This window comes from Balearica regulorum, chromosome 3 (assembly GCF_011004875.1).
Source record: "Balearica regulorum gibbericeps isolate bBalReg1 chromosome 3, bBalReg1.pri, whole genome shotgun sequence".
In the NCBI taxonomy this organism is placed as follows: Eukaryota; Metazoa; Chordata; class Aves; order Gruiformes; family Gruidae; genus Balearica; species Balearica regulorum.
In genome coordinates, this window is record NC_046186.1 from 126,320,275 (window position 1) to 126,334,597 (window position 14,323).

Sequence of the window (14,323 nt, forward strand, 5' to 3'; positions counted from 1 at the left end):
AGGCTCTGAGGACATCACGGTCATGAGGAGATCAGTGAGGTCAGAAACGGGTTCCATTTACCCTGCCAGTGGGCAGCTTTACTGAGAGAAACAGCATCTGATTTCGGTGGCTGTTCTTCTCCCTGCTCTATCATATCGTTATTTGAAATAATCATGTTTCTGCGTGAAGTTTCTTCATGGTTCACTTGTACCAACAGATGCTTTTTCTGAAGCTAATTAGGCCACGGAGTCTGCTGGAGTCCTACAGCCTCACTGCAGAGTAAAAGCCTTGTATATCCTTCATTCGGAGCAGTAACCACTTTGCTGGGAAAAAGCTGCTGCTGGGAGCACGTAGAGGCCGTGCGGGGGGTCCTTGGACACCATCCCTGTGTTTATGTGAAGAGCCGTTGCCTGGCTGTGCCCCCCGGGCTCGGCCACCTTACACGGACTGCCTGCTGGTCCTGGCTGGGCAGAGCCGGAGCACGCAGGGAAGGTGGGACCTCTCACCCATCCGCACGGCACAGGGAACAGCAGCTTCGTAGGAAAGTGACTTCCAGCGTTGCAGACATGCGTTGCCTTCAGCTTGTGTTAGCACGAGGCTTACAGCTTGCGGGGCTTTGCAGCAATGCCAAGCCTTCCCAGTGGAAGTCTCTGCAGCTTCAAAGACTTGCACTCATGTTCCCAAAATATTTGATATGTCTTTGTCAAAACCTTCTTTGCATCCCTAGCACCACACATCAGAGGTCTTGTTTATGTTGAGAATGTCTCTGAGGCAGCAGAGTGAAGTCTGGAGGTAGAGAAGAGATTAATTTTGATCTGAAATTTCCAAAGCTGCCCGTGTCCTGGGCTGCGTCCCCTTTCAGCCGCTTGGTATTTATCTGCCCTCCCCAAGGCATCTTTGGGTACACAACATCGTAGTTGCCACGGAAGCAAATGACCCAGTAAACATTTGGGGAAGGGCTATAATTGCCAGAGGACAAGTTAAGCTAAACTAACAGGGAGGCCAAGCAAAGAGCCTCTGGCGTGGTGGTTGTAGGACTACTGCCTGGTAGGAGGGCTCGGGCTACATTTCGTTATGTTACTTACCAGCGTGTGCGGTGGTTTTGAGTAGCCAATTAAACATCTGAGCTTTCTTTTTTCCCCCACTTTTTGCAGCTCTCCATGAATTCCCCAATGACATCTTCACGAACGAGGACAGGAGACATGGAGCTGTGGTCCTGCACGTCCTTTGTGTAAGTTTTGTGACTTTGCATTTCTTCTCCCATCGCTGCGGACCGGGCTCGGCGCGCTCACCGCGGCGGCTGCCACCTCCTGCCCAGAGGGGCTTCTCCTCTCGGTCCTGGTTGAGAGTGAGTTCCAGTAGCTACACCGAGTACGACATACTTTGGTTTTCCATAAACCCCTTTTAAAAGCCCCGCTGCAGCCCGTGAGCACAGGCACATGCTGTGATGTGAATAAACTCCTGCACGTTGGAGTTTCCTCCAGCCAAACTGGCTTTGGTGAGGCTGTCGGGCAGCTGTGGTCCCCTGCCTTCCACCCCTCAGCACGAGGATGCTGCGGGGTTGGCAGGACAAAGGAGGACGTTCATCTAATTGCCTTCAAAAATAAGAGAAGTCTTCTCCCCAGAAATTTCCCCCCCCAGATCCTTGTGGCACCCTTTATGACATAACTGTCATAGGAGAAAGCAATTAGAGAGGGTTTTCTTTTTAAAAAGAATGTCAAGTGGATTAATTAAAAAAAATAAAAAAAAGTTTGGGTCTCCAGAATTCCTCTGAGTAGTTAAGTTGCTAAAGTGAGTTTTTCTTCCTGAATATATTAAAGGAAAGATCTTAACTTCTTATTTATCAGCTGCAGGGTTTCCTGGATCCTCTTGGGAATTCTGGAGGATGTCAGGCAGGCGAGGGATTTGCCTCAAAGTTCAGAAATGTGCCAGGAAGGCTTTAATAGATGCTATTTTAAAGACCTTACTAATTTCAGAAATCTGTGCAATTTTGGGCTTGGAATTTTGTGATCTCTGCCCCAAACAAGTCACTGTAAGTGGTACACATGGGTAAGGATGAAATTAAAGACAGGCAAGATAAATTTATTTAAATAACCCTGGTCAGTCAGTCCACTAGACACTTAGTGTTAGAGGACCTTGCATTCAGCAGCTGCAGTACTCTCACAAAGGGAAGCGCTGTCCCCCCAAATGTGCTCCTCGACTTTTGTTAGGTAGGTGAAGACAATTCTTTTCTCTTTTTTTTAAATGTCGTCTTAATTTAATAAGAACTGCCAAGTTGGTACTTCTTGGGGGGAAGAGGCATTCTTAAGCAGCCAAGAAAATACCTGCTTCTAATGAATGTTTAAAAGGATTTCATAATTTTTAGTCAGCTTAAATGAGCAGTCACTGTTAGCTGTGTGCAATGATTCATGATTTCTTTTTTAAGTATAAATTAGATTGTATTGCACATTGTAATGCGAGTGCTCTGTGTTATGATTTTATTTCGGCTGAATGGTTGCAATAATTTGTTGAGTAACGTCACTATTGACTTTGGCAAGCTCAAGGCTTCCAAGTTTCCATGGGAACGTTGAGCTTGGAGATGTTTTGGAAAGCGAGCACTGGACCTGAGCTGGATTTTTTAGCACCCACAAGAATACTCGCAAAAATTCGTATAAACCCTCTCTCTAAGTAGTTTCATGCAGCAGGTAGTCGCCCAGAGTCTCTGGTGGACAGAAGGACCTTCAGAGGACCTTCAGCTCCTCCACTGTAGGTATGGGGGGAAGCTGCAGGCTGGGTTTCAGTTGCCTGGCTCTGGTCAAATGTGCTGCTCACCCCACGGGCTATGAGTCGCTTCTGCCCGGCGGCAGAGCAGGATTGTCTTAAGTGCCCGAGTCGGGGCTGGGGCTGGGCTTGAAAGAGGCACCGGGGATGGCGCTGGTGGAACTGAGAAGTGGTCCCAAGGAATGCCGTCCTGGACACCTCCCCGTGCGTCCCAGGCAGCCTTTGGTCTGCTCTTTCCTGACTTTCGGACACTTGATTTTGTGACTTCAGGGTCCGTTTCGCAGCCGCGGTCAGCGTGCCACGTGGCGCCGTCTGTGGGGTTTCACACCTACCTCGTCGTGTCTGCATCCTGGTGCTGATGGTCTGTTTTCGTGGCAGTCAGTGCCCTGCGCCTCCATCAGTTTTTGTGTTTTGACGGGAAAAGGTCACTCTTGATCATCTGTTAACTCAAGGAGCTATATTAACTGCTCTTAATCCATACAGAAAGTGTGTAAACATCACAGTGTAGTCTTGAAAAATACTGGTAGGCTGTTGGCACCCTTGTAACCGTACTGTAGGTAATACAAAAAAGCATTACAAGAATTGTTTAAGAAAGGGATTAACTATATGCAATTAAATTCATCTCTCTACTTGAAAAACAATTAGCAGACTCCTGCAGCCGCTCTAGGCCAATGATGATGATTATAGCAGCACGTTGCTACCTTGTAACCTCACATATCTTAGATTTTAACACAAAAAATTATTTTTCAAAAACCTCTTGAGTTACAGGAATAAGTTTATAATGAGACCATTAAAAATAATGAGTTGCTAAAATCATTCTTAATCTCTGTGTGATCCATACCTCTGAATGCGTTTTTCCAGGCTATTTGAAAGAGACGAGACCCAGACTGTATTTTTTCATTATTAGTAACAATGAAATCACACAGTATTCTCATGCAGTTGACTACATAAACTATGAGCTGGGTTATTTTCCAGTCTACTTTAAATTACGATTTAGGCTTCATAATTGCTCTCAAGATAGTTTATTTTTCCGTAGGCTTTTTTGTTAGTTCTGAATATACTTTTAACATGTATCAAAATGGGGTTTGGAGGACTGAAATTTCAAGAAGAACTGTCTACTTCAGAATAAAAAGAAAAATCTATTTTTAATGAATGAGAACTAGATGTAAGCATCTGCTGTCCCAAGAGAAACGTATCCAGTTTCTTCCCCTCTAGCAAGCAGCGAGACAGATACCTCAGCCCGTCGGTGCTCCATCACTCTCCATAGCAGTTTTATTGCCCAAGGAAATTTATTGACCCCGCTCCAGCTCGTGCGTCCCCGGGGTGCAGGACCCAACTGGATTCACCCTTTGTAGCACGGCGGTACTTGGAGGCAACCCCTCGGCTGTTGGAGGCTGTCACAAGGTGTACAGGTCCAAGACAGCAGCCATCAGCGGACAAGTTGCCCGGTGTCTTTCTAGCCTGAGCTGCCGTGAATCCCAGGGAAAGCTCCCCAGAGCTTCACTGGCTGTGGCCCTGGTCCAGCCCCTTGGGCGGAGTGGGCAGCAGAGGCAGCAATGACAAGTCTTCGCTGCCTTCTGTAGCCGAGTAACTGTTTGTAACCTATTGTCAAAGGAAAAAACCTCATACTTAGAGAAAATGGACACTGTTGGCATTTCCTCTTTAGTCTGGGTTGAAAGAGATTTGTTGTTGTATTGGGGTGATAAACCTCTCATTCTGCTTTTTACCCTCCAGCGATACAGGTACCAAATGTCTGGTCAAATCGGAGCATGCACAGAAATACACTTTGTGGGCAAAAAGGATGTAGGCACACAGTCCTATTGTCTCCATTGAAATGTCTTTGCAGGTTTGAGGAAACCGGACTGTAAAATCAAAGGGGCTTTGTAGGGAGAACAACGGAGTGATGATTAGCAGGTCGTCATCATGCTTCTCATGTTTATTGACGTCCCCTTAAAATGTTTTTATTCATTTCAGTAAAACCTTGTTCTTTCTCCTGTCCCCCTTTGCCCTATACTTTCACATTTATTTCTGAAAGACGTCAAGGTAAAGCTAGTTTAGCAGAAGCCAGAGAACCAGGGGGCAAATGCTATAAACTGGGGCCTTGGGGGAAGGCAGGAGATGGCCTCTCAGGGGATTCCCAAGGCATCTTCTCCCTATTGTTTGATTAAAAAAGTGAAAACACAAAGAGCCCAGCAGATCCCATGGCGGGGCTGTGCAGAATTACTTAACATAATCTGAGGCATCAAAAAGATATAAAAGTAAACCCCTAAACACTTCAAAAATCTAGGAGAAAAACTGGGCAGGAACAGTTTAGCAATAGTTTTAGGTCTGAGCTGAAAATACTTCAGTTTAAAGGAAAAGTGGGCCACCAGAAACATTTTACAGATTTGGAGCCATAGTGTTTCATTTCCCCCTAGATATTTCTTTGGAACTCATCAACTGATTGCTTCACTGCTATTAATTATTTTCATGTTCTCTCTGCGAAGAGGGTGTGCTGCTGTGGACAGTAACACACACCCCCCCCCCCAAGGTGCTGGTTTGGGGTGTTCAGTTTGGAGGGAGCCAGGGTCTGGATTTTGGGTCTGGTGCTGTTCACTGCTAGAGGATCAAGCATACAGCCTGCCATCCTGGAGCTCCCCAGCACTCGAGCGCTTCGTTTTGCAATCCTGACGTTGTTCCTGGCGGTGTGCGGGTGTCTAGGCGTTCCCATAGCATTTTACTGGTTTTGGGGTTGTTCCAGAGGGCGCGTACTGATGCCTGTGCAGACCCCCAGCCCTACCATGCTCATGGGCGCTGAGCGACGGGCACCCATTACCTCCATGAGACAGGGAGGGAAATTGCTTGGCCAAGTAATTTTCTAGGTTTTTGCTGACAGCAGAGGAAGGAGGGTTTGGGCATTGCTGCGGGTTTCCCTGGAAAAGCCCGATGGGACGGGCCCTGTCTTTCCTCCCTGTGCCGTCGCTGCTCAGCCCTCACCTGCCCAGCTGCAGGCGCTGCCCTGATCCCGGTGTTAACCCAGTCTTGTTGGCAGTGCAGCGTTGGTTCCCCCTTCCCAGCTTTCTCCGGGCAGATTCGGAATGTGGTGCCAGGACATGGTGAAGTCCGTGTGCGTGCACGGTGGAGGTCGAGCTCCTCCCCGGGCAGAGCTAGGGCGCTGCACGCTGAGCAGGGGCGAAGGACCGGTGTCTGCGCTTGACGGTCCCTCCTGCTTCTCGTTTGCATCCTCCCGTGTAGCCATGGGAACGGGGTGCACCAAGGGGGCACCTGCCTCCCTTCTGCCAGCCGCTCAGAAAATGTAGGTCGCTCTGGATGCATCCTGTCTTTATCGGTTTCTGCACTGAGTCAAAAACCAGCCGCATCTCATTTCTACGGCACAGAGCTGGCTCGTTAGGCTGATGATTTTCCAGTGCCCTGGACATGCTTGCTGTAGCGATGCTGCACAATACAGACAGCTTGCTGCTGGGCACGTCGTGATGCCACGGGCTGCTGCTCCGAGTAAACTCGGACTCTGTGGATTCCTTGTTTGGTTGTGGATTTGGGGGGGGGGGGGGGTGTTTAAGTTTCTTTTCAGTAATGGACTTTTAGATGGCTTTGTAGCGCAGTCGGCTTTGAGGAAAGCCCTATGCTTGGTTACAGTGGTTTCAGCGACGGCCCTTGGCTGTGCCCGCTCAGCTGGGGCGGGAGGTCTGTGGGGGGAGCAGCCAGGGACTGTCACCTCTTCCTTCCTCGGCTCTCTTGGGAGGAAGGCAGGGCTGTGGGAATTGCTGCGTCCTACACTATTTAAGCTTTCTTAGGAAAGGCTTCTTGCTTTAGCTCAGTAAGACAAGTTTTAATCTGAAGACTGGCACAGGAAACTCAAAGGACTACTGGGCAAATGTGAAAAATTATCATTTATGTACTGTGCAATGGAACATGTATTCCAAGTAAGATATTTAATCTCCTTTGATGCAGACATCACAATTACTTCTCTGATGCTTGTTTGTTAGAATCATCATTTTAAAATCAATCCTAATGTAATACTTAATCTGGCATTTATAATCCTTTTGTGCAGGGCCATTATATTTTCATAATTTTTTCATGTCCTTCTGGGGAGGAAGAGTGTCTTTTAAGTAGGTTGCCTGTTTAAAGACTTCCATGTCTTCACTTCAAGCCAAACACAACTAAACGATGCTGGGGCTGAGACTTATTTTTTGCGTCCTGTCCGTCAGGTTGTCCCCGGTTGCCCTCGGGCACAGCACGCTCCGGCTCTGCCCCTAGCACACCCGCGTTCCCCCAGCTTTATCCGCCCGCCTTTATCCCCGGTGGCTGTTTTCAGGTGGAACAGGCTTCAGCAAGTGCTGCCCTGCTGCTGCCCTGCTGCTGCCCTACCTGTGCTGAACCTGCTGCCCCCGTGGTGCCTGCGAGGACGGACTTGTGTGTGTTGATGGAAGAAGCAGTGGGATTCTGCTGGACTCTCAAGTTAACCTGGATGGAAGCTGGTACCACCGAATCAGCTGCAAAACGTTAAAGCCACGCTGTTCGCATTCCCCACGTTTGACACACAGAGCAGACTTGCTTGCCCTGATGATGGCTGCCTTCCTTCTTTCCACATAAAATAGCCTGGACTGGTGTCTGGGCTCCATCTTTATGAGATTGACTTGACATAAAATTAATTTTTTCGGTTGTGTTCCTGTTGGCCCAAACTCTAAACCTTATTTTATTTTGTTTGTTTAAAACCCAAACAAACTAAAAAACCCCAGACCACTTTCAAGGAAGTAACAGTTATTGTCCTTGTGCGTTAACTTAGCAAGGGTAGTTGACAGTGTTTTCGTTTGTGAACCAAGCTGTTTTCTAGCCAGATACTCCTTCGATCTTGACACTTTATACTGTATTGCACTTAAGCCAGTTAAATTAAATTAGGGAAGACTCCCAGCCAAAACTAGAATTGTGACAACAATGAGGTCATTAAAAAATAAATGCTAAAACATATAAGTCGGTGTGGGTTCAGCCTGATCTGTTCTATCAGCCTTGCGTTAAAATTTGCTGAAGTCACCCACAATAATCTTACTGACTCGTTAGGCTTTGGCTTAGTGCTTTCAGCAGGCAGAGCAGCGTGGCGTTCCCCACCACCTCCAAGAAGAATAGAGAAAGTGTGACGGCGGTTTCTTCACATTTGCTTTTCTACTCCTTGCTCGTTTCGGTCCCCTTTTTGCCTTTTCTCTTGGACAGGAGAACTGACGGACATCTTGCACCTGATGTCCATCCAGACCAATGTATTTCTGGTGAGCACCGCGTACGATGCGTAACTTCGCGTGATGTGAGCAAACAGTGAGGACGTACAGGAGGCAAAGACTGTGCCTGCGCGCCACGTGTGGAGGCAGATGCCAAAGTGACCTGGTTTGGCTTTTGAGTGTGTGGTTTTTTTGGTTTGCTGTCTTCTCTCTGTCCCCATTGCCTTGCCCCCCCTTCAGGAGAACTTGGCTACCACAACAGCAGCAGATTGCAGGAAGCCCGAGCAGCCATATGATGCCTTCCGCTCTGTGAGTGTAGATCACGTCAAATATAGAGGATGCGCTCAATTTATAGGGATGATGATGTACAGATTAGTGTTCTTGAAAGGCATTACTGTGTATTTAGGAAGGGAAGATGATGGCGTGACCTACTGCAGATTAATATGATTAGCAGATTAAAAAATCCAGGCTGAAGTTGGGCACCCGCTATCTATTGTATTTCAATGGGATTTGGCCACGTAACTCTCTGGGGCTGTTTCTGATCCTTCTTCCTACGATGCACGATGTGTGGAGCCATTTGCTTCCTTTATCTCTGTTCGTACAGTTACCTGTTTGTGTCATTGTCAGCAGCTGGTGCTCCCCCTACAAGGTCTCTGCTGCACCCAGCAGAGTTGTAGACCTGGAATTTTGCTTACGTTCGTGGTCCTCTGGACCATTTTGCAGTGTAAGAGTTTCATAAAGTGTAAGTTCCGTTTATTCGTGTTTATGAGCAGTGACAGAGGAGCACAGAAACTGTCCTAAGTGACAGTCTAGCACTGAGTCTTCAAGATGGTGTTGAAATCATCCCATCGCTAATCCTGAAAATAATATACTTGAATTATTTTTGAGCTTGAAAAGTTTTCTGACTTTTTGCAGCAAAGATGTAATTAAATTCTGGCAAGTGAGAATCTGGGGTTTTGGTGGGGTTGGGGGATTTAAACCTGTTCCTACAAAATTGAAACTGAAACAAAACTCCGGAGGCCATTTTTATTGCTGCTCTCCCTCCAGAAAAAAATACTCTGGTCTCCTCCCATCACCCCAACTTCCACAGCAAACTTCAAAGACTAGCAAAGCAGGAGGATCTGGTGGTGATGTGATAACAACTCTGTGCTGTGATAGGGTTGAGACACCGCTTTTCTACAAATATTGGCCACTTCTCTTAGCTCTAGTTATTCACTGGAGCTACGCTACTTGTAAAAATAATTTTGTAGTGTACATGGCAGGTGTTACAAAAAGATGTTTTGTCTCACTTTGGGAGTGGAAAGACGAATAATGTTGTAAAGACCTGTGAGCGATACTGTGAAAAAGAAAAGGTTGATGCACGCTCACCTGCTTTATTGGACCAGGTGCCAAAATTACTTCTTTCTCAAGACATTTGCTTTCAGGCACAGTACAGATACCTCTGCAGGTGAGAAGCTCTATCTTAAAAAAAAAAAAAAAAAAAGAGAAAAAACCCCCAACAACTGACTGAAAACCTAGCAAAATATTACGTGTGTTTCCAGTTGAGGGAGATTTCCTCGATCATGTGGGACAAGGAGTGTAAACTCCGGGCAGGACGGGAATACAGACGCCGCCGCGGGGCTGTGATGCTGTGAGCCAGCCCTCGGGCCGTGCTGTGCGCCGTGCAAACCTGGCGGTGATGCTCCGTTCGCTGTTGTGGTTAACGATACGCGCTGCTCCGGAGCGGCACGCGTGCCTCCCTCTGCGGTGACCTCGTGCTGCGTGGGGATGTAATTTCCTTTGACGTGCAGGAGCGGCGAGCCTGCTGGCCGGAGCACAGGGCGCAGCCCCTGCAGCGACCTACCTCTGCCAGAGGTGACCAGCGAACTCCCGGGGGGGACCGGAGAGGCAGAGCTCAGGTGGCCATCTCTCCTGCCTCGCCGTGTGCAGCCTCTCAAGCCCCTTCTTCTTGCACACAGCTGGTCTGTGCGCAGCTGCTGCAGTGCAGTTTGTTCCAGGCTTATGCCCTGAGCCTCGCCTCTCTGTTTACGTGCCCACAATTTAAGGATCTCACTTGTGCGTGCGTGCTTTCACAAGTACGTAGCAATAAACGCACCTTTGCCCACGCTGCAGTCTGCTGGGAACAAGATCCAAGATGGTAACGTAGACTCTCTCTGCGGCAGGTTTTTGGTAGCACTTGCAGACAGGCTGTTTTCTAGTTCCTACGGAGATGCCAGCTGTAACGGATACGCTGCGCCCCGACGCCGAGGAGTGCCGGGAGGGATGAGCGCTGGCCTGTCGTGCAGGTCTTCAGGGGGTGCGGTTCTCTCTCCTCTGCTCTCCCGCTTCCCCCCACGGCATAGGACGTTTGGCTTTAAAACTTCGCTACGGCAGGCCGGGGCGGCTCTCCTCGCTGCAGCATGGTCCTCTGGGCAAGGCTACCCTGTTTGGGTGATGCCCTTATTCCTCAGGCTCTCCCTATTTCTGGCTCTGCTCCTTCACCGCAGTCTAAGTTTGTGTAAGGTGGTACAAGAGTAGCCGGAGTGGTCTCCGATATGTCTATGCCAGTAAACTAGAGCGGGCTGGGACACGGGGGCAAGCCTGGCCGCAGCAGTGTGCTCTGTTAGGTACCTGCATGCTTTGCACCCCGTTTTCCCCTCTGCCGATGAGCGTTTTCCGACCCAGCGCCAGGACCTGGGTCGAGGCGGGGGATGAGATCCTTCCCTCTGGGCAATAGGGACCGGGTTACGCTCCCTGGGGAGGACGAGAGCTTGGCTGCGTGGATGTGGGCCGTGCTGTGCCATTTGCCTGTCAGGCCAGAGGTCAGGCCCTAGCACGTTCCGTTTAATGACACAGAACTACAGATGAAATGCTTCTTGCATGAAATTGAAGAGTTGGTTCACTAGGTGTCCTGTCTCGTCTTCACCCTTGGGTTTCATTTGGAGGTTGTTCCTATGTGGAGTTTAGGAAGAATGATCGCTGGGATCCCAGATGACGTGGCAGGACACTTCAGCCACAGAAAACAAGCTCCTTTCCCCTTTTTCAAAACACTAGCGTTTCAAAGATTACTCCTCTAGGGTTTAGATTTTCACAGAATTCAATCATAAAAGAGCCTTGTGCTGTGCAACCCGTGGGAAAAAAGGAAGGCAGAAATATTTAAGTGTGGCTTAGCAATATCGAGAGAATTAAAAAAAAAAAAAGTCTCTATGATGATGATAAAATGTTGGCAGCTTTTGGTAGCTTGTAAAAACTTTTGAGTAAATACTTCATGATCTTTCTATTAAATCCCAGAGACCCCCATGAATTCTTCTTGCAAGAACATTTTATTTTTTTAAGAAGTACATACCAAAACAAACCTAAGATGAGTTGGGACGCTGCAGTTAATTTCTGCTTGACAATCTCCAGACTCAACATTTTCTCTTTTCTTTTGCAGGCTGTGTATATGTTTTATGCTTTGGCAATTGTCTGCGATGATTTCTTTGTCCCTTCGTTGGAAAAGATTTGCGAAGTAAGTATTAGAAGATGTTACTTAAGCTTGTGTGCTACTTTAGCAGCAGCTCTTCTTGACAGCCTTGGGGCGTGATGGTAGTGTATTTACTGTCACCTTGGAGCGTTCCCCGTGCTGCTTTAGTTGCTCAACACCGCGTGTGTGCGTTGGCTCAGCTTTGTGTTCTCGCTCGCAGGCGATGGGCTGGGAGTCTGCTGGCAGGTAAACTTGGCTGATGCTCCCTCTCAAAGCTAGCAGTCGCCTCTCACATAATTCCCGTATATACATCATGCCACTTCTTAAAAATTGAGGCAATTTATAACACAGTGAAAAACAGGTTCTCTAGAGCTGTGGTTCTCAAACTCAGCCCCACACTGCGGGCTCCCCAGCGGTGCCAGCTGCAGCACAGGTTTCCAGGTAATAAGCCCAGCAGAGCTTGTTAGCTTATCCTGGGCTCTGCTGCTCACCACTGACGTGATCCCACCTCTCCGGCTGAGAAACCCTGCCCTTGAGGTGGGATCCAGCCATCGGAGACTGAGAGAGGGTTGGGACGTTGTTCGTTGCCCACGTAGGGAACAGCGCTTTGGTGCAGTTATGGCTTCAGGCATGTCACTCGCTTTTCCCAGGACTTGGAAGATGATAACCTTTTATTTCTTGACTTTTGCATGGAAATACTGATCCACGGGGTGTTTCTCAGTTTCATATACCACTATCTTAAAACTTAGAAACCTCCCAAGTGTCAGGCTGGGAAAGAAAAATGCACAAGAGAGTGTTGATGTGTTGATATTTAAAAACAAAAAGGAAAAACCACCCAGGGGAGGGAAAGGTGCCAAGCTCTCAGCCAGCTGCCTGAGAGCTGGGTCCTGCTCCTGCATGTGGGGCTGTGCCTCCCTCATGCCCCCGCTGCCGGGCCGGTGAGGACCTGCACGTCGCCGGCACCTTCATGCCGGGACTTACCAGCTCCCGGTGCAGCCACTGACAGGAGTGCTGCCCAGCCAGAGCAGGACTGCCCTGGGCAGACCCACGCCAGAGCTGGGTTTGGCTGCTTGGACTTTGGTTAGACATGAAGCCTTGGTTTAGGTTCAGGACGCTGCAGATGTGCAGTACGCTCGCTTCCTGGGGCCTTTCTGCTTCGCTTGTGCGGTGCCCAGCGTGAGATTTCAGAGGCTGGCAGCTCTCCAGGTGCTGTGATAGCTGCTCTTGCCTTGCGTTTGTGTGTCTTTGCAGATGTCTCTTCAAAAACACGAGGCCCTACCCTTAGCTGATATAAATTAAAACCTCTGGTGTTTTAGCCCGATAGAAATCATGGATGTTGTACCTCGCCTTCAAAGTCGTGAGTTTCGTGCCTTGCGTTGTGTTGGTGTAAGTTGTAAAGCAGCAGGGACAGCTAGGTCAGCTGTAAAGAAGCTCTCGAACGCTTCCAGCAATTGCAAGGGACTCTGTCCCTCTCTTGCTAAGGTTGGCGTGCTGAAATTTTTGGAGACAAGGAGTGCGTTTTAGCCTAAATCAGCTTGGACAGCTACGGAGTGAACACAGACCATGTGCCCGAAGTGACCGAGCCCTCTCCAGTGTCAATCTCGGCCAGTGAAATCTTTGCATGTAGAAAATACGGTTTCGTCTTGCCGGTTAGATGACTCTGTCAGCCGGGGGAGACACCTGCCGATGTGCCTGGCAGGAAGCGTCACTCATCAGGGCATGGGCTCTGGGAGGAGGTGTGGGAGGTGGCAGGAGAAATCATTTGTGCTATCAGCTGCGATGGAAGTTGTCTCTAAACTAACCTGATAGTTGTAGTTCAGCACCCTGCCATACAAGCCTTTTTGCATCATCAAGAAAAAAGGTCCCTAGGAAATCCTATTATTTTGGTGGATAAGTATTCAAGTAACTGAAGGGTAACAACACAAGGCAGGAGCTTCTGTCCTGCAAAGTTGCTGCACTCTCTAGGGCTGAATCTAGGGAAAGCCACTGTGAGGTTCAGGGGGAGGGAACGGAGACAGTAATGTGGAAGTGGGGATGGGAGATGCTGGAGGTGTAGACATGCTGAGTTATTTAACCTCCCCTCTCGTGAGCAAGGGAACCCTGCTGGGAAACGTGGGTCTAGAAGGCCAGCTCAGGTCACCGTAGATGAACCGAAACCTAAGCTAGGTAAGCAGTGTCCAGGACAGCCTTGTATTTTGGGGTGCCATCGATATGCCCAAGGGCAGGCCTGCCACCCAGAGGGACACGGTTGGAGCCAGGAGATTGAGGAAGACTATTATTTCTCTTGACTGAGGACTTGTTAAATCCCATCTATGAATGGATTTTGGTTAGGGGCCTTGCTTATGGCACAGAGGTCTGATATGGGTCTGTGTTCATAGGAGAGGTGCTCCAGCCCTCTGATCATCTTTGTGGCCTCCTCTGGACTCGCTCCAACAGCTCCAGGTCTGTCTTGTACTGGAGACCCCAGAGCTGGACACAGTACTCCAGGTGGGGTCTTACGAGAGTGGAGTAGAGGAACCTCCTGGATTGCTTATGCCCTGCTGTGATGTCCCTCCAACAGATATCAGGGTGATTGAAGTCCCCCATGAAGACCAGGGCTTGTGAACGTGAGGCTACTCCTGTCTTTCTATGGAGCGCCTCATCCGCTTGGTCTCCCTTGGTCAGGTGGCCTGTAGCAGACCCTCACTATAGTGTCCCCTGTCCCTGCGCTCCCTTTAATTCCTGATCCATAAGCTCTTGGTTGACTCCTCATCCGTCCCCAGGTGGAGCTCCACGCACACCAGCTGGTCAGCAAGATAGAGGTGACACCGCCTCCTCATCTACCCTGCCTGTCCTTCCTAAAGAGCCTGTATCCTTCCATTCCAACCCTCCAGTCATAGGAGCCATCCCACCACATCTCCATGGTGTCAATAAGATCGCAGCCCTGCAGGC

The 14,323-nt window shown here is 48.9% G+C and overlaps 1 protein-coding gene across 1 annotated transcript in view; it reads left to right on the forward strand.

Annotated features, from left to right (window-relative positions):
- Nucleotides 1-14,323, forward strand: part of RIN2 (Ras and Rab interactor 2) — a 264,998-nt gene that overhangs the window by 92,877 nt on the left and 157,798 nt on the right. The window contains 2 exon segments of the mRNA XM_075749984.1: nt 1,135-1,211; nt 11,363-11,437. Of these exon segments, the coding sequence (XP_075606099.1) occupies nt 1,135-1,211; nt 11,363-11,437 (152 nt within the window).